The following is a 27,589-nucleotide window of genomic DNA, read 5'->3' on the forward strand; positions in this document are numbered from 1 at the left end:
ATTTGTTGAATTAAATACAATTAGCACACGTAGCAGCAATATCCCAGAATCTGTTGCTGCCTAACTTCCAGTTAGGTATTGTCAATGAGAGACACGGGTGGGAGATTAAAAGCAGGAGGAGAAAAGGCTTTTTTGTTCCCTTATTCTGCTTGTGGCTCTGGCAGCAGTGGCTGGCAAAGTGGGTGGGGGGTGGGGGGGGGTAGTTCAGCAGCCTTAGTAGCACAGCCTCACTGGTTTTCTGGCTCCAGGCAAAGCAGCAGCAGCAACTGACATGTGGATTCCAGCAATGTCATAGATTAGTCCAAGAGCGTCAGCCAGACTGTGGGCTCCAACATCCCTGCAGCATCAGTAGGTGTGTGACTCCTGGCTTGCTGAAAAATGGAGAGTCAGTAGTTTCAACAGCAGAAACGGCCACTGCAGCACTCCATCACCGGGCTGTAGATAATCACTTTCCTTTGGCCTCCAGTTGTAGGAGCAATAGTTTCCTGCAGTTACTGATCTTTATGTGTATTTTACTCCTCCAGTCCTTCTAACACGTTATAAACAATTTCCTGTTTTAATTCCTCTGTTTGCATTACCTAGGGAAGTTTTTGTTTTTCTGTTAGACAAGACTGAACCATTGCTTTAAAAAGAACTTTCTGCCAAATATCTGCTCAATTTAACTACAAATGTGTCCATACTTCCCAATACAGCAATCCCACAAAACTCTAAGGAATGCTAAGAAGTCCCTAGTCTTTTCCCATCGTTTTATTGTCTTTCCTATTGGCACTATAATATTCTGATATTTTAAGTTAGCAATAAGTTTTGAAACTGTGGCATTATCATCCCACTCTCTGTCATAACCATTGTGAAGTGTTAAGTCCTTGTACTTTACTTGTAAACATAATAGATTAAAAAAAAATGCTTTCCAGTAGAATGCCCAACGTTTCTTTTGTTATTATGTAACTTACATATTTAATAGCTGTTTTGCAGAACTGACATATTAATGCACAATTAATGTATTATATGTGATTACATATACAAATAGTTTACAATACAACTATTAGGTTGGTGCAAAAGTAATTGCAGTTTAAAAGGTTGAAAATAACTGAAGCTGAATAAGAAGGAATGTCAACTATAATTTCATATATATATATTCACAGGATGTGGAGTATAGCATAAGGAATAGAGTCGGTGGAACTGTAAAACTATATACGATGTCAGAGGGGTAGTAGGTTGGGGGAGGGGAGTTATCACTTTGTGAGGGGTATAAATGTCTATTACATTGTTTTGTACACTTGACACTAATAATAACATAAAAAGCACCATTACAAAATAAATGGACAAGACTTAAAAAACAACAACAACAAAAAGAAAATAATTGCAAAAACCGCAATTACTTTTGCACTAGACTAACATTTCTACGAATTGTTGGAAGATGATCAGTGGTCACTTGAAAACTCCTAACATGCTGCCTCCAGGCATCAAATGGCACAACTGATGCGACAGAAATATCAGTTATTCTCTATTCCCAGCCAAATGTGTAGTTAGAATCGATACTATTCACTATTTCCTACTCAGCCAGGCAGACAAGTTTCTTTTCAACCTGTGGCATGTTATATTCATGCATTTGGGATAAAAGATTCAGAATGAGGAAATCCATGGATATTCCAGGTTTTTCTTCTATTTCATTTACACAAATATTGTTAGGTTTTGCATAATAGCTATGGGACTTAGTAATGACGCCATTAATCACTTGTTATTTCAAATGTTTCCTCACATCCTCCTTCTCATAATAAGCGACTCTTTGAAATCAGCCTTTGAACGGCCATGACTGACAGAGATGAATAGGATGCTTAACAGCATTGGCACATGCCAGACTCTATTCCTGTGGCAAAAATTCTCCCTGTGAAACCTCTTTTTCAGTAACATTCTGTAGATAATAAAGAATTTCCAAACAAAACATCTCTTTCCATGGTTGCTATCACAGCCATATTCTCGGTTCCTCAAAAGCCACCTCTTTCCTTCCTCATTTCCTATATTCTTATGCTCACTGTATTCACTCTCTTTCTCCTTTTTCCTGTATTTTGCTTTTTTTGCTTTTTCTTATGAACACTGTAAAGCATATCTTTCCACATATCCCTTAATGAGACTCAACAGATGAACTTACATAACTGAATCTGCAATTATTTAAAACTGAGGGTCCCAAAAAGAAAATTATGATCCTTTTAAAAAAAATTGTATCATCAAGATTAATGGAGCTTTTTTTCTTTAAAAAAAATTAAGTCTCTTTTCAGAATATTTTCAATCACATTCTGATGACATTCAATATTATTTTATTTCATTTGTAGGAATCCAAGCACCTGGGATAAAAAAAAGACGTGCACAAGAATAATATTTAATTTGTCATGTGTGAAATTTTAAACAGACAGTAGCTTTTACATTACCCTCGAAATTACATAATGAGTTTCTACCCTCTGTGGGATTATGAAAAACATATAACACCAATTACAGTCATCTCACTTCCTGTTCCTTCGTACAATAACTATGAAACTTTAACAATGACTGAGAGAAGCTATGTCTAATCATTAAGTTTCCCTATGTTGTATCTACAAGTATAATTATGATTTTTAAGTGAGAGGCATAATTATTCCAATTATTTATCAAAAAAATCATTTGATTGATAATAGCTAACAGGATTGAATGCCCTCTTTATACCTAATGTCTCAGAGTAATTATTGAAAAGTGTTCACTTTATTTTCAAAAGCAACCAGCTTGGATAATAATTTACTATAATTGCTATTGATTCATAGTACAAAACAGACCAAAGCCTGACAATGGGAGGCACCAATAAGATCACTAAGAAGTCATAGAAAATGATTACATGGTTCCAGTAACTTTTCAAGATCTACATAAGGGCTGTTGGAGGCCATAGTTAAACTGTGATTTAAGATTATATCCTCAGATAAAAAAAAATGTTTATGCAAATTTTCCCAATAACTTTGTTTCAATTCTGTTGTGTGTTTTTTTTATTTCACTAAAGACAGCAACCTCCATAACAACATAACTGCTGATAAAGAAATACTAAAAGACAGAAGACACAGAACAATTATTTTACCAGCACATAATTATCAAATATTTTTTACTAATGCTTAGGTGTTTAACTCTCCTTAGCTTTCCAACAACTCCTTGATGAGAATGAGTTTACTCAGCACATCAGATGTTAATCTTGAAGAAAGACACAGACACTGAACAACTGTATTGACTTCATATTGAATCAATCCATATTTAACTGTCACATTGCTCTACTTTAAATCATGAGTATACCTTTTATATAGCAATGAAAATATGTTGACATGAAGTGAGTTGAATTGTGTCCCGCCAAACTTCACGTTCATCTACAACCTGCAAATGTGACTTCATTTTGAAATGGGGTCTTTGCAGATGTAATAGAGTTAAGATGAAGTCAAAATGAATTAGTATAGACCCTAAATGCAATTACTGGTGTCCTTATAAGAAAACCATGTGAAGGATCAGATACACACAGAGAAAAGGCAGCCATATGAAGATAGTGGCAGAAGGTGGAGTGATGAAGCTACAAGCCAAAGATTCCACGGTTGGTGGCAAACACCAAAAGCTTGGAAGAGGAAAGGAAATATTCTTTCCTAGAGTCTTCAGAGGGAGTTCGGCAATGCCAATACCTTAATTTCAGACTTTTGGCCTCCAGAAGTGTGAGAGAATAAATTCCTGTTGTTTGAAGGAACTTGCTATTGGAAAATTGTCACAGCAGTTTTAAGAAACTAATACATGATACAATGTATAATACCATATATAACAATTACTGGTTAGGTTGTACCTTTAACTAGAAATAATTGGTTACTGAAATTATATATAAATTACACTTATTAAATGTACATAGAGATTCATTGATTGTACAATCATTGATTGTATTTAAATAATTTATTAATAGCCAAACACTCGGAAGCGAAGAATCCTTTGAAATTCTGAGTGACTACTCTGACTCCAAAATGAGGTAAGTGGTAGTGAGAGAAAAGGAAGCCAGGGAGGCATTGCTGAGGTTATAAAACTATCCTTCTCTATTGTTCATGTTATGACAGATTCCTTCTATCTACTATGTTTTTCCCATTTCAATATAAATCTAACTCTTGTCTTTAGCATGACTCCCAATAACAATATTTGAGTCACATTACGAGTATTAAAAATATGTAGGCAGAGATAATCATTTTAATATTAAAACTACTAACTACTAAGGATAATGAATATAAAATGATAACATGCAAAGGCCACACTTTGTTTCTAGGCATTGTCCTAGTTAAGGGTTAAATTTCAATTATGTATCATTAGTTTCAATAGATGTTTTCGTTCTTTAGCAGTATTTACTTCAAAACAGGTAACTGCAACAACACTGATTTCTTAAAACTCAAGTAATGAAAAAAATTATAAAATCAATAGTTTTCATTTTTATTCATTTTTAGGTTTTGAAGTCTTAAAGTTTTAGGATAAAATGATTGCGTATTAAAGGATAAAATGTTTTGCCTTCATTTTATTGAATTGACTAGCACTAAGTGGCAGCATTAGCTAGTTCGCCAATGAGGACTAGTTCACTCTCCCATATTATACCTTCCATCAGATAAGCGAACAATTACCAAATCATGTAAATTGAGATACCGAAATTTGCTGTGAAGATTTCTGTTACATCATTCACATCGTCAATCAGCATACTCACAAAATATTTATGAATTTTGGAATCTATTGGAAAAATTCTTATATAAAGGACACTTTAATTTTAGTTAGTACCCCTCCTTCCTTTATTATGCTGTTCTTTCTATATATGTGAGTACATTAGAATTTCTGATTATATTTGTTAACATCTGCTCAGGGACAAAATAATACACATTTAGTTTTAAATTGAAGGAATAGGCTTCAGAAGAGCATATTTCAAAGACACTAAGTATAGACTATATTTCTAAACAGAGAGCGAGTCTCTGAATAGAAGAGTCAGCCCAGGGCTGAAAGTACAGAAAGATGTATTTATGACTGAGGAACATCCTCTCTACTTCCTAGGTATATATTGAAGAATCAGAAGCAAAGGGCAGCTTGCCCTCTGCCTTTATGCAGTGTGGTCTGGTGCTAGCACCTACCAAGATCTGCTTGAAAGCAAATTAGATAATGAGTAAATAACTGCTGTAAGAAGAAATTTGTTCTGCTAATACACAAATGGCAAGATCACTACTCAGCATCTAGAACCTTGATAAACATGGAGAGAAAGAGAGAGAGAGAGAGAGAGAGAGAGAGAGAGAATTTTCTCCCTTCCATGATGTGCCATATATATGAGATCATTAGCTGCAGTTGGTCAAACAAGAAACTGATCAAAGCTTACTGTGTGTTTTAAAGAAAACGTATTTGCAAATAAATTATATTCCTGCAATGGGCAAGTCTATTAGACTCCAAAGCAATCTGTGGGGCTCCAAAACTGCACCCATGAACTCTGAAACCTAGGTATCTCACAAGAATAACTTTCCCTGTAAATTAGCCTTCAAGCAAGTAAGCCTGGATCCTATCTTAAGTCTCATGTGAATAATTTTAGTTCTTAACACTGCCTGAAGAATTCAAACTACCAGCCACCAATACTTGCTTTCAGATCAAGGTCTCAGCAGGCCTATGGCTTCAGCTCCTCTCTTGCTTTGCAATTGTGTTCAGTTTTTCTTCCAAGGATCTCTTATCTTGTTTTTATCCTAGTTAGGTAATTTCAATTTTTTTTTAAATTTTACATTTTATTTATCATTTCTGTGTGTTGAACAGAGAAGGGCTATCAAAGCAAGGAATTATGATGTCACTTTGACCAGAAATTCCATGTGATAGAAATTAAGATTGTTCACTTGCCTGTTGGTAAAGGACCTTTTAGATACCATTCAGTTTTTGTAAATTTTTCATTTATTTATTAAGGTTGAATAGTTTTTAAGTGCAAGTCATCTATTTAAAATATTAGAATGAATCCTTTTTTAAAAAGGCATTCAAGATTATATTTTTAAAAAGAGTGTGAACAGTGTTTCTGCCTTTTATCCTGTTAGTCAATAAAAAACTACCACAAAATTGAAATAGCTATTTCCCCCAATATGATTCATAATATTTCAGGGGAAAAATCATATATAAATGTTTGTTACAGTTTTATTGTAATAAAAAAGTATGATTTTTAGAAATATAATTATCAGAGTTCTAATTATGGATGAGGAAAAACTTTATCAAAGGCAGAACTAGAGGTCACAGAACAAGCAAACAAAGGAGTTTCTTGCAGAGAAAAGAACCAAGTAAGTCGCTAAGAGAACAGATAAGTAAATTTTTCACAGTGAATAGCCCCAAGTGGTCATCACCCAAATCAAATGCATCTTAGAAGGCCTACTTCTGCCGTCTTCCAGTCACTACTATGCTGACTTCTAACACCGTGTTTACCTGAAAATAAGACGTAACCAGACAATCAGTTCTAATGCATCTTTTGGAGCAAAAATTAATATAAGACTTGGTATTATATTATATTATATTTTATTATATTGTATTATTTTATATTATAAAGACCCGGTCTTATAATAAAATATGACCGGGTCTTATATTAATTTTTGCTCCAAAAGACATATTAGAGCTGATTGTCCGGCTAGGTCTTATTTTCGGGGAAACACAGTATATTAAATTTCATCATTATTATTATTTTTCTTATATTTCTATTACAACAATTATTACATAAAAAGTTCAAAGTATTTTACAATGAACAGTGATCCATCTACCACTTAGATACTATAATTAATATCCCACTATGCTTTTTTTTAAATCACATATTTATAAATCTGTCTATCCATCCTAAATTTTATTTTTGATGCGTTTCAAAGAAATTGAGCTCCCTTTCATGTGTTTATTGCCTATTTGCCTATCTTTTCTCTAATACCCATTCAAGTCTTTTGCCCAGTTTATTATTATGTCATCTGTCTTTTTCTTGTTAGTCTGTAGATGCTTTTTCTAAAATATATATTCTGGATATGAATTCTTTGTCAGGTATTTCAAATATCTTCTCCGAACTGTGAGTAGCCTTTTCCAATTCTTAATGGTTTCTTTCAATAAACAAAAGTGCTCAATATTAATACAGCTCAATTTACACTTTTATGTTCATTGCTTTTTGGGTCCTGTTTAATAAATATCTGCCTACACAAAGCTCATGAAAATTTCATTTTAAAAGCTTTATAATTGTGTCTTTCACATCTAGAGCATCAATCCATTTTTGCGTATGGTGCAAAGTATGAAGATACACATTTTTCCATATCCAATTGACCCTAGAGCCATTTATTGAAAACAGTATTTTTCTCATATTACTGCAATGTCACCTTGTTATAAATTGGATGATATAATACATGGTGGGTCTATGTTTAAATTCTCAAGTCTGTCCTATTAGTCACTTTGTCTAACCACGCACCAACATCATACTATGTTAATCACCATATGCTATAATAATTTTGTGGTGTAACTGCCACAACCATGTCCTTCTTCCAGATTTCCTTGGCTATTTAAATTTGCACAAAATTTTACAATTGGCTTATCAATTTCCACATACACACACACACAAAAGAAAAAAAAATAGAGAATAACAAGTGTTGAGGTGGATGTGGAGGTATCAGAACCCTCAGACATCGCTGATGAGAATGTAAAATGCTTCAGCCATGTGAAAAACAGTTTGGCAGTCCAGAAAACCTTAGACAGAATCACCATATGACCTAGTAATTCCACTACAAGGTATATACCCCCAAAAACTGAAAACATGTACTCAAAAAAATGCATGTATATGCATAGTAGCACTATTAATAACTGAAAGGTGAAAACAACCTGAATGTCCATCAATGGATGAATGGTATACACATACAATGGAGTATTATTCCATAATAATGAATAGAGTACTAGTACATGTTACAGTATAGGTAAAACTCAGAAACATTATGCTAAATGTAAGAAGTCAGGCACAAAAGATCATATGTTATATGATCTCATTTATATGAAATATCCAAATAGGCAAATCTATACAGACAGAAAGCAGATTGTTCACTGCCAGAGGCTGGGGGAAAGGGAGAATGAGGATAAACTGCTTAATGAGTATAGGGTTTCCTTTTGCGGTGATGAAAATGTTTTGGAAATAGCTGGAAGTGGTGGTTGCACAATACAGTAAATACACTAAATGTCACTGGATTCATTTTAAAGTTGTTAATTTTGTGTTAGGTTAATTTCACCACACTATTTATTTAAAAGTGGAAGAAACAAAGAAATATTAAACGAGGTATTTATTTTCATTGAATTCACTGAATCTATAGGTATTTTAAGAGAATTCATTATTATACAATAGTGATTTGTCCAATCCAAGAACATGTATACTTTCCATTACTATAAGTCTTTAATTTTTTTGTTTATTTTTTCCTAAAGACTATTTGTAGTTTCCGATACAAAGTATGTCTATACATATTTTCTGAGTTTTATTTCTATGTATTTGTGGGTTTTGATGTTATTAAAATTATACTGTAAAATATTTGTTTCATTTGTTGATAGTATACAGAAATAAAATTGATTTTTATACTCTGACCGTGTATCCAGGATTATTTCTTTATTAGTTTCTGGTGTACAAAGCAACATAATAGTTAGACATTTACACCCTCACAAAGTGATAACCCCCTTCCCCCAAGCTGCTACCCCTCTGACATCTTATATAGCTATTACAATACCACTGACTATCTTCCTTATGCTGTACTCCATATCCCGTGGAGGGGAAAAAAGGAAATATATATATATATATATACATATTATATATATATATATATATATATATATATATATATATATATATATATATTATATATATATGATATATATCACATATTTTTATCATATATATCATATATATATCATATATATATCATATATATATTTTTTAAATTATAGCTGACATACAATATTATTCTACTTCAGCTTCAGGTGTGTAAGACAGTAGTCAAGCATCTACACAGTATATGAAATGATGCCCCTAATAAGTCCAGTGCCCAGCTGAGAAACCACCTCACTCCTGTCAGAATGGCAATCATCAATAAATCAACAAACAACAAGTGTAGGCGAGGATGTGGAGAAAAGGAAACCCTAATGCACTGTAAGTGAGACTGCAGATTGGCGCAGCCACTATAGAAAGCAGATTGGAATTACCTCAAAAAATTGAAAGTGGAACTAACTTATGACCCAGCAATTCCTCTTCTGGGTATTTATCCAAAGAAATCGAAAACACTAATTCGAAAAAATATATGCATCCCTGTTAATTGCAGTGCTATTCACAATAGCCACAATATGGAAACAACCAAAATGCCATCAAGAGATGATTGGATAAAGAAACTATCCAGGATTATATTTATTGATTTTTATCCCTAACCTTGTACAAACAAAAGCAAATGCTGGAAATAGATCTTTAATGAAATAAGGACATATAAACGGTACATTTTAAGTGCAATATTCATAGCTTTCATATGAGCAAAGTTTTAACTGCTTTTTAGACTTTTAGTGAAATACTGAAAATATAATCTTATAAGGTCTAGACCCAACAAATAATATGTCAGAATTAAATTACGTATGATGTTAACAACACATTAAGTGTTTTATCAGCGAAAATGTATTAAGTAAATTTATCTATAATACTACTTTTTTTAAATTAATGAAATCAATTCAATCAGCTACTCAATTTTTCACTTAATCAATATTTGTTGACTATTTACTCTGAGCTGCAAATTAATGTCAGATACTGAGCAGAAGCCAATAAGAAGGTAGACAATATCTGTGAATTTTTTATGTTTCTCACCATTCAAATTTTATTCCTTCTTTCTGGTAACTGATCATAATTGGATACTTAGAAATTTCAAATATTAAAAAGCTATTGAAAATCATCATACAATATTTTGTAAAAGAGAAGCCATTACTAACAGAAATATATATTTATTATAGAGAATTTTGAAAAAATAGAATAATGAACAGAAAACCAAATCTCCCATATTCTCATAATCTACAGTAAAACATTACTATGTAGTTTTATTTCCTGCCATTTTTATTTGTTCTAGCACAAACATTTTAAAAATAAAGATTAGAAATGTCTTGCTCTTTATATCACTTAATAGTATATACGACAATATTCCAATGTTATGGAAATCTATAGCATAAATCTGATTTTAATGCTTATACACTAGGCAACTCTATCATCCTAATATATGATCTCATCATCACATTCGCCTATGGGCTCAAGATGGCCTCTGAGGATCTAGACAACATATTTGCATTAGCAAAATGCTAACGTGTCAATCAAAAAAGTCTGACCCGTAATTGAAAGAGGTCATTTTAGGAGATCCCACAAAATGCCTCCATTAACATTTCATTGACTAAAACATAGTATTTTGGTCACAACTACCAGCAAAATACATTAGAAACTGTAAGGTTTTTTAGTTGAACACCTTGCTGCCTCAAAATCAGGGTTCTGTTAATGAGAGAAAAAGGAGAATTGATATTACATAGGTGACATCTAGTAGTGTAGTCCATTCAGCTAAAATCCATTTCCTCTTTTTCCCAGGCTAACTTACATTTTCCACCTCCTTTTTAATTAAGTGTAGCAACGTGAACAGGTTGTAACCAATGAAATATGTGGAAAAGTACTGTGTGCAACCCTCACTCTGAACTTTTATAAAGGAGGATTATCCTCTCCATGGAGAGGAGGAGGAGGATCTCCTAACTACCAGGAATACTCTAGACTATTAATAGAGTGAGAATAATATCCTTCTGTGTTTGAATTATTATACATTTGGGGTTTATTTTTAATGCAGTTCATATTATTACCTGAACTAATATCATAGTGACTACAGAATTTGTCATATAAACAAGGACACTTGTAAAAATGAAAGGGGGCACAATTAATAATTATTCTAGGACAATGTAATAAAACAGGACTGTTACGGGAAAACCAGGCTTATGGATCATCCAAGTAATTAGTATAGTGCTTATAAATAACGAATAAAAAAATAAGATATTTGCTGTACCTATTTCTTTACTGTTAAGATTTATAATGTGGGTATTTCTTAGAGAAATTCTCAAAAGAAATCCCTTCTAATGTGTATCAGAAAGCATTGCACTTAAGGTAAGCATATAATGTGATTAAATAAATAACATTATTAAATCAAGCTATCTAAATCAACAACACAGATTTAATTTTCTCTCTGCAAATGTGGTGAACATTCAAAGGATAAGTGTGTGTGTGTGTGTGTGTGTGTGTGTGTGTGTGTGTGTGTGTTTAAATTCCAGTTTCATGCTTTTATTTCAAAGACTTTAAATTTCATTGAAATATTTCAGTATACATTGCTACCTAATTATATGGGAGATGAAGACTAAGTTAAACATTACATTTATGGGCACAACAGGTTTGCTTTGCTAAAGTAAAACAAAACCAAAGCATTTTAAGAACCTATTTTGTTTACTATGGTACATTAGTTCAAAATACTAATTGCATGGAATGCAGATTATAAAAACCTATTTAACATTTAATGCTGACCTATGCTTTTTGAAAGCTTGACTGGTTAGTATAAATTCTCTAAAATTTACAGTCCACCTATCAACCATTTAAAATCCATATGTTCTATTTTTTATTTTCATCTTAATAACAAGGTGAAGGATTAATAACTATCTGGGGTTAATATTTCACAGATGTGATTCAGATAATCAACTGTTCTCAACCGCTCATTAATTCTTTGAATGTGTCTTGATTGGTGTTGCTTAAATAGCTTACAAACTCTTTTATAGTCTTTTTATTTCATTTTCCACTCACCTTTCAACTTCAATTTTGGTAAGAAAATTAGTAATGAGAAAATGAACTGGATTGTCTAAAATACAAAAATAAGAGTAAATGTATAAACTTTCCTACCTGTACTCAAGACCAATGCTAAGAACACAGTTCAATTTTCACAACCATTTAGTCTTTTTTTACAGGTGATTCTGCCCAAAGTTAATAACGAACTATTATTCCAGCTCCAATGAGTGTTGCAAGTTACAGCCTTTACCAAATATCTAAAGTAATGTTACTTGTACATCTATTTAGCTATTCAACAAAGTTTTACTGAATGTCTGTTGATAATTTTAAACATAATCATGGTAATTTAGGGAAGAAATGAATCAAACTGATACAGTGGTGATAGAGACTGATTCATAAAAGCTTTAGGAACAGGAATTGGCGATTGGTTTTATAGCATAAGGGTGAGTAAATCACTTAGAAAACAAACACATTTGTAAAAATAACTGGTCTACTATACTGGAGGTGCCATAAAAATGTACACATTTTATGAGATGCTATCTATGTATTACTTTTCGAAGTTGAATTGAATTACGGTAGCAATATGTAGTATGACGTTTGCATAAAAGATGTTATTAATCAAATGAATGCTAGTGTCATTCATTGTATTACAATTTTAATAGTTTTTTTTTCTTTTCTTAAAATGTGTATACATTGTTTTGGCATCCTCCTCCGTATTTCATCTAATTAAGTATTTGACTAACAATTACTTAGAGTTTCATAAGATAATTTGGCATTTGTATGTGCTTGCTTTGGGTTTCAATGTACAATGTTTCATTTATAAATGAAATGGTTTATAAATATTTTGAATGACTCTAGTTAAACTAATCAGAACTTTCTGATGAAACCAATATCTTAGCTTAGATTATATAATATGTGATTTCATTTTCAAAGAACAAATTGGAACGTTCTCTTGAAAATAGGAGACTGGAACTTAAATCTTTATAAGTAACACTGTAAAAAATAAAGAGATTAAATCAAGGGTAATTGATTTATGTAAATCAAGGGTAATTGGCTTAAGGAAACCTATACACCTCTACCTTTCAAAAATACATGCTTGTGGGAGGACACCATCAAGACTATACATTAAAGAACAGCAGAGGTGTGCATACAATGAAGTGCATACATATTTTTCAGTGGCTCAGAGAATAAGAAGTTAATTACATATTCACAGACATCTGTAAATACTTTACATCTGATTTCCTAAATCATTGTTACCTGCTTTTCTCTTACTTCTCTTCCTTACCATAGAATTAACTTCATTATTATCCAAGACATGTTCTTTCAACTGGTGAAAAATAAGGCAGACATATATTTAATTATTTATTTATTTAGCAGAAGATTCTATAAAGGAAGGAATATTCTGAGATAGCGTAGCAGAGAGAATTGCCACTAATCATATTTGCTGATGTGTTAAATTAATTATTAAATATTTTAAAACGCATGGCCTCTAATAACTATGCTTAATCATTCAGCTGTTTCCTCACCCTGCCTGCATGCTGGGGAGGTCATTTACCCATGTGTGAGTTGATAAAAGAAGGGCTGTAGCTCTGGATGACTTATGTTCCTATGTTCTGCTTTAGTAAATCTATCTTCCTTGGCTTTCCATATTTCCTGGTGTGCCTCAAAATAGGACCAGCATTGCACTGCCTTCTCTTATTTTTCCCGTCATCATCATCATCAACATCAGTTTTATAATCTGCATCACTGTTATGATGATGATGATGATGATGATGACGATGACGCCGACAACGAGGGTGTTTACAATCTGCCTTTACAATTTGGCAGCTCAGTTAAAGGGAATCCATTTAAGAATACCTGTTAGAATGGCTATCATCAACAAGACAAATAACAAGTGTTGGAGAGGCTGTGGAGAAAAAGGAACCTTTATACACTGTTGGTGGGAATGCAGACTGGTGCAGCCAGTATGGAAGGCAGTGTGGAGGTTCCTCAAAAAATTAAGAATAGAATTACCATATGACCCAGCAATCCCTCTGCTGTGTATCTACCCCAAAAATCTGAAAACATTTATCCATAAAGATACATGTGCTCCAATGTTCATTGCAGCTTTATTTATGGTGGCCAAGACATGGAAACAATCAAAGTGTCCTTCGATAGATGAATGGATAAAGAAGATGTGGTGCATATATACACAATGGAATACTATTCTGCCATAAGAAAAGATGAAATAGGACCATTTGCAACAACATGGATGAATCTTGAGGTTATTATGCTGAGCGACACAAATCAGACAGAAAAAGTCAAGACCGTACGATTTCACTAATATGTGGGATATAAAACTGAAAGCAACAAAGGAACAAGACAAACAAATAAACAAAAACATATAGACACAGACAGTAGTTTAGTGTTTACCAGAGCGTAATTGGGGAGGGTAATTGGGGAAAGGGGTAGCAGTGAGGGTAAATGGGATCAAACCTATCGTGATGGAAGGAGAACTGACTTTGGGTGGTGAACACACAATATGATATAGAGATGATGTATTACAGAATTGTACACTTGAAACCTATGTAACTTTACTATCCATTGTCACCCCAATAAACTTTAATAAAAAAAATAGAATACCTAAGAACTGGATCTGGAGGTTCAGCAGCAAGCTGGTAAGCTCTAAAAGTACTGACTATCCCAATCTTTCCTTTCCTTATCGCTTTATCTCTGCATGTGCTATGTTTTCTTCATACTACTAACTGGTTGCTTTTTTTTTCCTGCTCTCTTTAAACTTTTATTTGCATATGACTTTGGTTTTTTACAATCCCTCTGCTGTAATCATTTTCTGTGTATCTTTCAGTGTATTTTTATGGCAAAAGTTTCTGATTGCTAATTCCCCTGGATTCTTAGAAATCTTGATTTCCTAGAGAGGAATCTGACTGGTTTAGTTGTTTATGAAAATCATATCCTAGGGGTGGCCAGGTAGCTGGTCAGCAATGAGCTGGATGTCTTACAATCAGGTGTCCACCTTTGTCCCAGTAAGATATGGTTGAGGAAATAGGGCATCAGGGCCCTAACCACAATATACCCTCCTAGTCAATTTACTTAGAAGATCGTGTGAGAATAACAAGCACTCTAACACTCTAACATTTTTAGTACACTTATTTTTATAAGGGTATTTTTTGGATTGTACTACTCCATACTTTGCACTTAATTAGCTTACAGTCAGTAACACACATATATATTAAGACAATTATTAAAAATGAGGGGCAAAAAATAAACCCAGGAAAAATACACTAAAAGAATATTTATTTACTTCCTTTCTAAGAGAAAAAATAAGTATCAAAACAATCTAAACATACATAAAATTTTCTTATGCCACTGACTAAGCATTTGTGCTTAATAATTAACCACCATTAGCTTTGGGATAACTTTTGGTCTTCAAAGATGAAAATATTTTCAGCACTTTTCAATAACTATGTAGTTTTTAACACAAAATCTGTCATTCTAACATAATCGTAACTACATTAAGACTGCATTTGAACAACCTATTGGCCATTTTACACCTTCACCACATCAATTACAATGTTAAAAATCAGTCCATAGTTATAGGTACACTGAATGGCTAAAAATCCTGGCTTTGGGATTGAGATGACCCAATTTTAATACTAGCTCCTGTAGTTAATGTCACCACAACCTGGGCAGGTTATGTAACTTTTCTTGACTTCAGTTTTTTACATCTATAAAATGGTGTCAATAGTAATTACTTCATATAGATTATTACTAGGATTAAATGAAAAAACATGTAAAATGCTTAAGCACAGTTCTTATTGTGGACCCATGACACATTCATAATTTGAATATTCTGGGGTAGAAATTTACATTAGGTGTCCTGTGAAGCCAAATTATGTGGAACTAAGTGCCCAAGAGCCCCTGGGAGTGTTATGGTCTACTACTCAACCTGCACCACAGGAGAGCTCTGAAGTCTTCCTTTATTGATTCGCAAAGAATAATAGTGATAATGTCATGCAAACCAAATCATGCAAGCTTGATTCATTTTTTTAGATTAAATGAACTTGAAAATAAAGTCAACTGCTACTGTAAGTGATTGAAATGAAGAGCCAGCAAAAATATTCAGAGAGTTAATTGTACAAAAACAGAAAGTTAAAGAAAATTGAGTAAAATCATAATTTGTGAAACTGTTTAAAACAAATGTTTCAGCTAATTATATAATGTCTATGACAGTAGAAAATGCAAAGGAACCAGTTTGAAGTATGCCAGGGCGTTTTGTTCTTAACAAGGCATCCTCTCAGAAAAAAACTATTAATATTTTATCAGAACCTAACCTACTAGACGGAAGGAAAATACCCAGCTCCAACCAGCTCTAGTCTTCCATGTAGGGGGAGGGAAATACCCAATTCCAGCTCCCTCTAGCCATCCTGTCCCACCTAATTGGAGAAAAGTGAACACTGGTGAAGTTCACAGTCCGGGAGCACAGACTCACCAAAAGACTGAGACCTAATCATACAACTACAGAACACTTTCCTTACCCCCACCGTCTTGCCCACTGCATTATTAAAGGACTATTTACCACAGTTTGTTTTACCCACACATCATGTCCACTTTTGAATAAAAAAATTACAATGTGTACTAAACGGTATTAAACAGTCTGAAGGTGCTGCAGAACCAGAATCAAATGTGGCAGGAATGTTGGAATTATCAGATAAGGAATTAAAAAACAAACAAACTATGATTAACATGCTAAGGATTTTAATGGATAAAGTAGACAACATGTAAAAACAGATGGATAATGTAAGCAGAGAGATGGAAATCCTAAGAAAGAATCAAAAAGAAAAGCTAGACATCAAGAACAATGTAACACAAATGAAGAATGAATGCCTCTGATGGACTCATTACTAGTAGACTGGGCATGACTGAGGAAAGAATCTCTGAGTTTCAGAATATGACAATAGAAACTTCCTAAACTGAAAAGCAGTTTCTTTGAAATGTGAAACAATATGATTGAAATTAACATGATGGATATTTAGAAAACTACCACATAGGTTATAAAGGTTCTCTGAGCAAAAACTATTTAGATATCAATTTTGAAAATAATTCAAATAATCCATTTTTACCAAAAATTAACCATTAAACTTTGTATTTTCAGAATTGAAACACATACATGTAGTTTTAAATACTTTTAATGTATTATAAAATGAATCAAAATGCAGTACTGAAGTCTCCTACTAGGATAAAGTGGGTCTTACAATATGAAATACATAAATTATCATACAGTAATAGAAATTAATTATTAGTAGATATTCCATTCTCTATCATAAATATTTGATGTTTCAACTTTGGAATAATGATCTTGAGAAATGATGGGCTATGATTTATGAAATAAAGTATCCTTCTACTCAGTTTACTTACAATGTAGGCCTCTTTTATTATAAAAGTCATTAGGTTTTTGTTATAAAAATCACTATTAAATTAATAACGAACACAATATTTTAAATCTAAATTAAATGTTAGTATTTAATTAAACAATTAGTAATCACATACACAAAATACACTAAAAGCCTTTATTTAGAAATGAATGACTTACATCCTTATTTTCTTAAATATCTCAGGGTAAATTTCCTAATACCAATTCACTATGTTTAAGAGATAAAATCATGTATTTTGTATGATCTTGCATCATTCAAACCCTAATAATCATCTAAGTCAAAGCAAAATATACATATAATAACACCCTATTTAAAACCAGTATTTGGCATCTGGAAAACACTAAATTTTTCAAATTCTAATTGTAGTGATTACATAAAATGCGTCCTAGTAGCCAAAAGCATTTTTTTTTCTCCTAACATCCAGTTTTCTCTCAATGTTTTATAAAGTGTACTTCACTATTGAAAAGAAGGCTTGATTTTGAATATTGGCATGCTTATATCTATGTCCACTATGACTTTGTAACATGCATGGATTTACCATGCATACATTAAAAATGAGCTTTTCAAACTTAAGTACCTATTAGTTGCCAAAAGAGGAGAGTTAAAAAAAAAATATCTCAGACAGGAAAATCTTTCACTTTTCTTGCTAAAAATAATGCTATGAATCAAAATAAATTGTGAAAATCTATACATAGAGAACGCTAAAGTTCAAAAAACTATTAGAACTGAAAAATTAATTCAATAATGTAACAGGATACAAAGTTAATATTTAGAAATGAGTTGCATTTTTATACACAATAGCAAATTAACACAAATAAAAATTAAGAAAACAATTCTATTTACAATTGCATAAAAAAAAGGAAAGAAAGAAAGACCTAGGAATAAATTTAACCAAGGAAGTAAAAGACCTGTAATCAGAAAACTGTAAAACACTGAAAAAATTTGAAGAAGATATAAATAATGGGAAGCATAGAGCATGCTCGTGGAAAGAAAAAATTAACATCATTAAAATGTCCATACTACCCGAGGCTATCTATATAGATCTAATGAAATCGCTATCAAAATACCAATGGCATTTTTCACAGAACTGGAACAAATAATCCTAAAATTTATATGGAACTATAAAAGACCCCAAATAGTCACAACAATCCTGAAAATGAAGAACAAAACTCAAAGTATCATGCTACGTAATATCAAGCAATACTGCAAGGCCATAGTAATCAAAACAGAATGATTTTGGCATAGAAACAGATACGTAGATAAGTGGCAGAGAATAAAGAGCCCAGAAAAAAATTCATGCCTATATGGTCACTTAATCTATGACAATGAAAGCAAAAATTTACACTGGGATAAAGACAGTCTATTCAATAAATGGTGTTGGGAAAACTGGACAAATAAATGCAAAAAAATGAAACTAGACCACCTTCTTACATCATATGTGAGAATAAACTTAAAATGGATTAAAGATTTAAATGTAGGACTCGAAACCATAAAACTCCTAAAAGAATACATAGGCAGTAAATTCTCTTATATTGCTCTTAGTGGTTTTTTTTTTTTAATATATCTCCTCAAGCAAGGTAAACAAAAGGAAAAATAAATAAAGGGGATATCAAACTAAAACTTTTTGAACAGCAATGGAAGCCATCATAAAAAATGAAAAGCCAACCTTCTCCTATTGAATGGGAGAAGATATTTGCCAACGATATATCCAATAAGGGTTAATATCCAAAGTTTATAAAGAACTCACACAGCCCAACACCAAAAAGCTAACAATCCAATAAAAAAATGGGTAGAGTTCATGAATAGATATTTCTCCAAAGAAGACATACAGTTACTAATAGACAATAAAAAAGATGATCAATGTCACTAATCATCAAAGAAATGCAAATTAAAACCACAATGAGATATCTATCATTTCATACCTGTCAGAATGGCCATCATCAATAAATCAACAAACAAGTGTTGGCAATGATGTAGAAAAAAAGGAACTCTCGAGCACTATTGGTGGGATTGCAACTTGGTGCACTGCTATGGAAAATATATAAAAGTTCCTCAAAAAATTAAAAATGGCCCAGCTATTGCACTTCTGGGTGTTTATCCAAAGAAATATAAAACACTAATTCAAAAAAATACATATACCCCTATGTTCATTGCAGCATTATTTGCAACCTATGTGCCCATCAATATTCAATTAGATAAACAAGAAGTGGTCCATACATGTAACGGAATATTACTTGGCCATAAAAAAGAATGAAATCTTAGGATTTGCAACATGATAGACCTAATGGGTATTATGCTAAGTGAAATAAGTCAAACAGAGAAAGACAAATACTACATTATCTCATATGTGGAATCTAAAGAACAAAATAAACTAACAAAATAGAAACAGACACACAGACACAGAGAATAAATTGATGGTTGCCAGAGAGGAGAAGGGTTGGGGAAGTGGGTGAAAAAGGTGAAGGGATTACGAAGTACAAATTGGTAGTTACAAAATAGTCATGGGGATGTACAGTAAAGGATAGGAAACATAGTCAAAAATATTGTAATAACAATGTATAGTGCTAGGTGGATACTAGATTAATCACGTGGGATCAGGATTTATAAATTATATAAATGTATAACCACTATGTTGTACACCTGAAACTAATACATTATTGAATGTCAACTGTAATTAAAAAAAAAAAAAGAATTATGACCCAAATCCTGTGATGTGATGTGTTCATTCTTTTCTAAAACAAAGCTTCAACCTCTATACAGATATGATTATTCAATTTCACCCAGTTCTCAATATATCACTATAGTCATACGCCACATCATGGCATTTTGTTCAACTGTAGACGCATATACAATAGGAGTTCCACAGATTATAATAGAGAAGAATTTTCTGTATGTAATGGAAGGATATGTGGTTCAGGAGGAATTTTTTCCTTTTCTGATGGGACCAATATCTGTGGGGCTTGGCAATAGATTCCCCTCTCATCACAACACCTCAATTTTAAGTGCACAGATTACATCCCAATCAGTCACCCACCGACCTGTTTCAGCACAGAGGAGCCTGTCCTCTCAGTGCTACATGTCAGAGGGTGCTACAGCCCTCCCAGACATAGCTTGAAGATCTTCAGTGTACACTGCTATAACTTCTTTGTTGAGGACAAGAGATCCTGTACAAGGATATATACGAGCTACCTTAACAAGTATTAAGTGCCACTGACACTTTAATAACAGCTTTCTGTGGTAGTGTGCAGCCAGCCTGTCCCTGTGCTTTGAAAAGACTTTCAGGTTGTAATGATGTAAAGCATAGACAAGTTTTATTTCTTCCATCAATTCAATGCCAGAGAGAGGCCTTTGTGCCAGATCGGGTCAATGGAACCGAAAAAAAATTTCCAAAGTCAAACTACTGAGTCCTCAATTCTACACCCTCTCTATGTGAAGCTGTTTTTTGGTTTTTTTTTTCTTATGTTTTTATATAAACCTATTGTTTTTTATGAATACCACAGAGTTGCTTAATCTGATCACTGCTCCAACATGCAATAGCCAAAACCACGTTGCCACGACAATCCCCTATGTTCCTTTTTCTCTCCATCTTCATTTCTTATTCCTGCTGATCCTCAGGCCACCTTTCACTCCCTCCTGACACTCACTATTACGGTGATATACGCATTAGTCACTTTCTCCTGGAGATTTCCAATCAATCCAGCCCACATCTCTGTTCATGGAGCAGCATTAACAGCTGCAGCGCTATATCTGACCCTGCAGAAGGAAGCAGAGTGAGGGCTTGTGGGACAGTGTTTATAAAGTCTACAGCAGTGTAGGCCTTCACAGTCACTCAGCCTCATCACGGACCCATCCAGAGCAATTTCCAGTCCTGGAGGCTCCATTTATACTAAGTGCCCTATACAGGTGTAGCATTTTTTTATTTTTTATACCGTATTTTACTATACATTTTCCATGTTTAGATACACAAATACTTACCATCGTGTACAACTGCCTACAGTATTCAGTGCAGTCACATGCTGTACGTACGGGCTTGTAGCCCAGGAGCAATAGGTTATACCTTACCTCCTAGGTGTGTGGTAGGCTGTACCACCTAGGTGTGTGTGAGTGCACTCTGATGTTTGCACGACGACCAAATTGCCTAATGACGCATTTCTCAGAACATATCGCTGTCATTTACGTGATGCACGACTGTAATGTCATATCATCTACATTTTGAACATCCCTTCAAGTTTCCAAGGAATCTTTCATTTTCAAGGGTCTATATTACTTCTTTAAATAAAAGAGAGCATCAGTAATTTTTGTCTGTTTAAATGAATCAAGAAAGTTTTTCCTTTTACTTACTGGGGCTGAGATATAACTATCTAGATCAATTGAGACATTGAAATTCCAAGTCTTCCACAATGTGGCCTAGCCTATGTCACAGTCTGATTTCCCACAACATCCTTCCACTCTAGCCACACAAATGATTCTCATCATTCCAAAACAATGCACACATTTAAGAATTCTGTGCTTTTCCTCAAGCCATTTCCTTCGCTGAAAAGGTGATTTCTAGCCTCTCTTCCAGCCTATATGTGAATCCTTCACTGTTTATAACAAAGACCTGATACATTACATCCTACTACCAATTTTCCCTGATCAGAATTAATCCTTCCTTTTATTATTATTTCACGAAATATTATTCAAAATTACCTGAAGACACTTTGTTTGGATTTGTGATATGTGGAATTATCTCTATACTGCAAGACTCTTTTAGGGTAGCTGTTTTAAGCACTCTAAAAGGTTACTCGGCACAAAATACAGACAATAGAAGTTTGTTAAACTGAAATCTGGACATTGCTGAAAAGAAAATAAATGTTAAATGTTGGTGCAAATGACTTAACAAGTAAACATTTCAGAAAATATATTTTCTTTTCATGTTTGTAGACCTAAAAAGGTATTTGCTCAATACTACTCATCTATTTTACATATTCTCTAACCAGAGGTGATCACCTCCTACTCCAATAATCAGTGATGGTTTTGTTCACAGGCTTGCTGTGAATGCCTGCTCCTGTAACTCTACCAGCATGACACCACTGATGGAATGGCAATTTTAAGTAAAATTTAAAAATCTATAAATCACTTATTATATTTTATGTAGTACATTATATAATTTCAAAAACATCTCAGTTTGATTCTTTATAAAAAGATCCAAGGAAATATTTTATTTAGACCAATGCCAAGTGTACTTTATATCATAAAATGGACAAATATATCATCTAGTTGTCTTTTGTACCCATGACATATTTCTAAAACCAATTGAATTAGTGTTCCTGAAAAAAAGGCAATTCAAATGAGTAAAAATGGCCATTCAAGTTAGCATGGCTCAATAAACCTGAGAACCTGAAAAAAATACAGAATTTCAAATAGATGTAACTACAACTTTATTATACAGAAATAAATGCTGGTTTAAATGTAATAAACTGATAAACAGTTTCCATAGATTTTAAATGATTTAACCAGTATTGACATCTATGACTTTCATTCTTGCAGTATTTATTAATAGCAGCCTGTTTTTCAAAGTTCTTCATTCTTACTATTTCCTTCCTTGTTTTAACCTATAAATAACATTAAGTAAGACTCCATTTATTGTCAAGAAGCTGTCCTTTTCATTAAAAGAGAAATTTAAGTTGTACATTTTCTTTAAAATGTACTTATATGATCTATCTATCATAAAATATGTTCATGCACTTTTATTTTCAAGTATTCCCACTGCTGACACTGACCATTTATGCATTATTATTTGGGGGGAAATCTAAAAGTAATACAGGCTATTCCAACAGTGATATTCCAAGGTAATTGAGTACTCAATTTACTTTTTATGCCTAAATATATGTCTGGTTTTTCCCTCCGAAGTCTATATACTGACCATACTGGCCTTTGTCATTATATGGTAGAATCTCAGAAGAAATAAAAAGCACCTAGCTATATGACCACTCATAAGTGTCAAAAATAGGATATATTTGGCTTAAAATTTTGCTGTACTACTTCCCAGCTCTGTGACCTTGTAAAATTTATTTAATATGCCTTAGTCTCAATTTCCACATCTTTCAGTTGGGATAAATTGTACTTGATTTATGGGAGAGATGTGAATAATGTGCTTTGAACAAAACCTAGCACATGGTAAATACTCAATAGACTTTAACCATCTTTTCATTTTCCACCTATTCTATCATATTTCTTTTCTATTGCAGTCTCCTTGCCCTCTTCTTTCTCTTTTTCTTCCAGCTAATGTGTGGCTGATGTCCAAAATGTACATCTCAGTCTAGCAATTTATTTATCAAGGGGGGGAGACATCTAAATCAATTACATAGATGTCACACATTAGTAAATGCCCTTTCATGAAGTTTCCAATGTTCCTCTCTGTTAGCAGTGCCATGATAAAGATACAAGCTTGACAGTCAGAAATAGCTTATTTTGAATTAGAGCCCATCATTCACTATAGAGCCACTGTGAAAATGTAAAATTCTTAGTGAAGTGTCTGGCAAATTGAAAACCATGAGGTAAAGGTCGCTTTTTAGACAATTCTGCCTGCTGTCTCTGTAACTAATACAACAAAAGTAGTAAAAAATTCCCCATTTCATAGCACTATGATAAAATCATCACGAGAATGATAGCAGTAAGTTTATTTTGTAAATCTGTAAGGCCTTGGGTAGCCTAGTTATCAGTTTTCTCTGAAATGCAGCCTGATCAGGCCTCCCACAATCACTGGAGCAGGGGCATAACTCCTTCTGTTCCTCACATGATTCTTTGGCTATTACAGTATGAGGACAGTGATAACATGATCTCTAATATTTTTTGTTTTTTCCAGAAAATGGAAAATTAGGGCTTGTAAATTATTTGTAAGTTCTTAAATGTTACTCTGCATCCTGAGAAAAGGAGATATGTGTTATCTTAGAAGGGATTCTAGGAAAAAGAATGTCATTACTTCTTGAAAGTAACTGTGATAAATGTGACATAATACACTCAACAAATACTGGTGTTTATTTGTTTCAATGGAAATACGATAATGAATGTTAAAGCATAATCTTAGTTTTAAAACATGTATTTTTCATGAATGGTTTGAGATGAGTTCTCTTAGAGTAAAATGAAAATTTCAGGAAAAATAAAACCAGTCTACAAAACAAACATCTTTAAAAAAAAATGAAAAAGAAACCAAATAGCCTGTTAAACAAAGGCAGGAAGATCTAACTCTTCATAGAAATTTTTATAAAATACACAAGTTTAAAATGAACAACTTAAATAACTATTAATACAAAAGGTCAAATTCAAATAGCAATATTTGAATGATTTAAAAAAAATAAAATCTCGGTCAACAACTTTCAGATTTAAATTTGTAGATATAATGGAAGAAGCAATTTAAAAATATCAATTAAGAATATGATGAATGAGAAAAATACAATTTCTAAGGAAAGGACAAAAGCTAACCGAACTATATCTGAAAATATTTAACTACCTCCATTATGGAAGATTTTGTTTAGGTAGACAAAAACCAAAGTAAAAGCTTCACAAACCACCCTTTATTTTAACTTGGAAAAAAAAAAAAAAAAAGCAGAAATACATTGTAATGTGAAAATGATGCAAAATATATAAAAACACATGAAAAATCAAGGATAATCATAGCTAAAATGATGTCAGTACCTGAATAACTGTACTTTGTAAATTACACATCCTTATAAGCCTTTCAAAAGCAAGTACTCCCAGCAAAAAAAAACACAAAAAACAACAACAAAAAAAACTAATCATAGTGTATTTTTTTGCCAACTTCAAAAACACATAATGCTTTAGTAGGCTCGTAGTTTCTAATAAAAACCAAATTGATAGTAACTGTAAAATCTACTTATGATAATCTAAAATTTGTTTATGCATACTCACTGGATACCAAATTTAATTACATATATAAGAAAAGTATCTTGAATACACACATGCAAATTTATTTTTAAAGAAAATATTTATATGAGAGATACACTAATATTACTACGTATAAATACTATATTAAAGAACATTACTAATTTCGAATAAAGCAAAGATATTTGTTATTCCCATTGCTTGCCTGTTCTCATTGTATTTAATATTTTCTATGGGATTTAAGTTATATGTGAAAACGCATACCACATACAACCAAAAATCCACCATTCCTTTAACTATTATAACAGACCCTAAACACCTAACAACAACAACAAAAAATCAGTTTTAGAAAGCTATTTAAACTTACCCCATTTAATGGATATGTTTTCCATCCTAGCTCTCCCAGCACAGTTGTTGTATCAAGCAACACAACTGAAATTAAATAAATAAAAAGTTGCATAAATATCACAATTGATATAAAAATATATCAAAGTTATTTATCAAAGTTATGTCAACTACCCTTACTACTATTCATTGCATTAGCTTTAATAAGTTGAATTACTTACTTTAAATGATTTGTATATACCATTAAGAATAAGTAATGATAAAATGCACAAGGTGTTTATAAGTCAATTTTAAAATACGTAATTTATGTTTAACGATGCTAAATGAAATAGGTAATTGAAAAACATTTTTAATGTATTTTTAAATTAAATTTATTGGGATGACACTGGTTAGTACAATTACAGAGGTAATTCTAATTACAATTCTATAATACATATCAATATATTGCATTGCGTGTTCACCCAAAATCAAGTCTCCTTCCATCACCATATATTTTATCCCATTTGCCCTCTTCTAGTGTTTCCATCAGGTAAAGGCACAGGGCTCATGATTCAGGAGATCTTTACTTTTATAAACTACTACCGCCAAGTCCTGCAGATGCCAGAAGGCCATGGGCCACACTCTGAGAAACAATGCTTTGGTTTCACATCATGAGTTTCAGTCTTCATCTAGTTAAGAAAGTGGGGTTTTTTATTTGTAGTTTTAAAAAAAATGCCATTGGGAGTGTGTTATTTCACATCTGCTGTTTAGTGTCTACTGGAAGAATTCTAGTATACACTAAACAGCAGATGTGAAATAAGAAATAAAGATGTGGTTTTTCTAATTTGAATCGCTGTGATACATTTGACTGACTTTTTTAATATGAAACCATGCTTAAATTTCTGGGATAAACGCTATTTGTTGGAGAATTTTCTTTCAGTGCTGTTAAAATCTATTCATTAAATATACATTTGTAAAACTGAGTTATAATTCCTTAATTTTTATTGTGGCAAATTCTCAAACATATTTTAACATGCAGACAACACAGTACAATGGACCCTCATGTATTCATCATTCAGCTTCAGTAATTACTAACTTACGGCCAATATTATTTCATCTACACCTGTTTACCTACTCTCCCTACACAAAATTTCTTTGAAGGGAATTCCAGTAATCATATTATTTCATTTGTAAAAATTTCAGTTTGTATTTCTACGATAAAAATTCCTTTTAATATAACTACAATATTTTAATCCATTACTACGAATAGTAATCCCTTACTGTCATCAAATATCTAGTCAATGTTGAATATTCCTATTGTCTCAACTTTAACAGAAAATCAGTATCTAAATTAGTGCTATACATTACAGTGAGTTGACAATCATTTACAAATGTTTTGTAATCAACAGGTTCCCCTGTTATCTTTTTTTAGTTAAGAGTTAGAGGTATGATTTACTTACAGTAAAATTCACCCATTTTAAGTGTACATTTCTATGAATTGTGACAAACCCCTATATCCATCTAACCACCTTAATGATAAAACTACAGAATACTTCCATCACCCCCCAAGTTTCCCTTGTGATTTTTTATCGTGAATCCTTCCCCACCCAGCATCTTGCAATATGATTTCTATTAGGGCAATATGAAAACTATTAGGACAAAAATCATATTTAAAAATACGATTTCTGTCCTAATAGTTTTGCCTTTCCCAAAATGTCAAATGAATTAAATCATATAGCATGTAGCCTTTAGAGCCTGGTTTCTTTTACATCATTATAATACATTTGAGACTCATCTACGTTGTTTCATGTATCAGATACGTTTCTTTTTATTGCTGAAAAGTATTCTACTGCATGGAATTCCCTAGTTGATACACTTGCGGGCTATTTTCAGTTGGGACATTATAAATAAAGCTACTATAGACTTTCATTTACAGGTTTTTATAGGAATCTATGCTTGATTTCTCTACGGTAAACAGGAATTACTGGATTATATAGGGAATGCTTATCTTGAAAGCAACTGTCAAACTACATTGTAAAATGGCTGTGAAGTTTCACATTCTTATTAACAGAATGTATCATTTTCCAACTGCTCCATA

General features: G+C 32.6%; 1 protein-coding gene across 1 annotated transcript in view; it reads right to left on the reverse strand.

Annotated features, from left to right (window-relative positions):
- EPHA6 (EPH receptor A6) overlaps positions 1 to 27,589 on the reverse strand; it is an 860,810-nt gene that overhangs the window by 763,017 nt on the left and 70,204 nt on the right. The window contains 1 exon segment of the mRNA XM_088794040.1: positions 25,535 to 25,599. Within this exon segment, the coding sequence (XP_088650166.1) occupies positions 25,535 to 25,599 (65 nt within the window).

The sequence above is a fragment of the Rhinolophus sinicus genome, chromosome 17 (assembly GCF_057876585.1).
Source record: "Rhinolophus sinicus isolate RSI-liver-muscle chromosome 17, RSI-T2T, whole genome shotgun sequence".
Classification (NCBI taxonomy): Eukaryota; Metazoa; Chordata; class Mammalia; order Chiroptera; family Rhinolophidae; genus Rhinolophus; species Rhinolophus sinicus.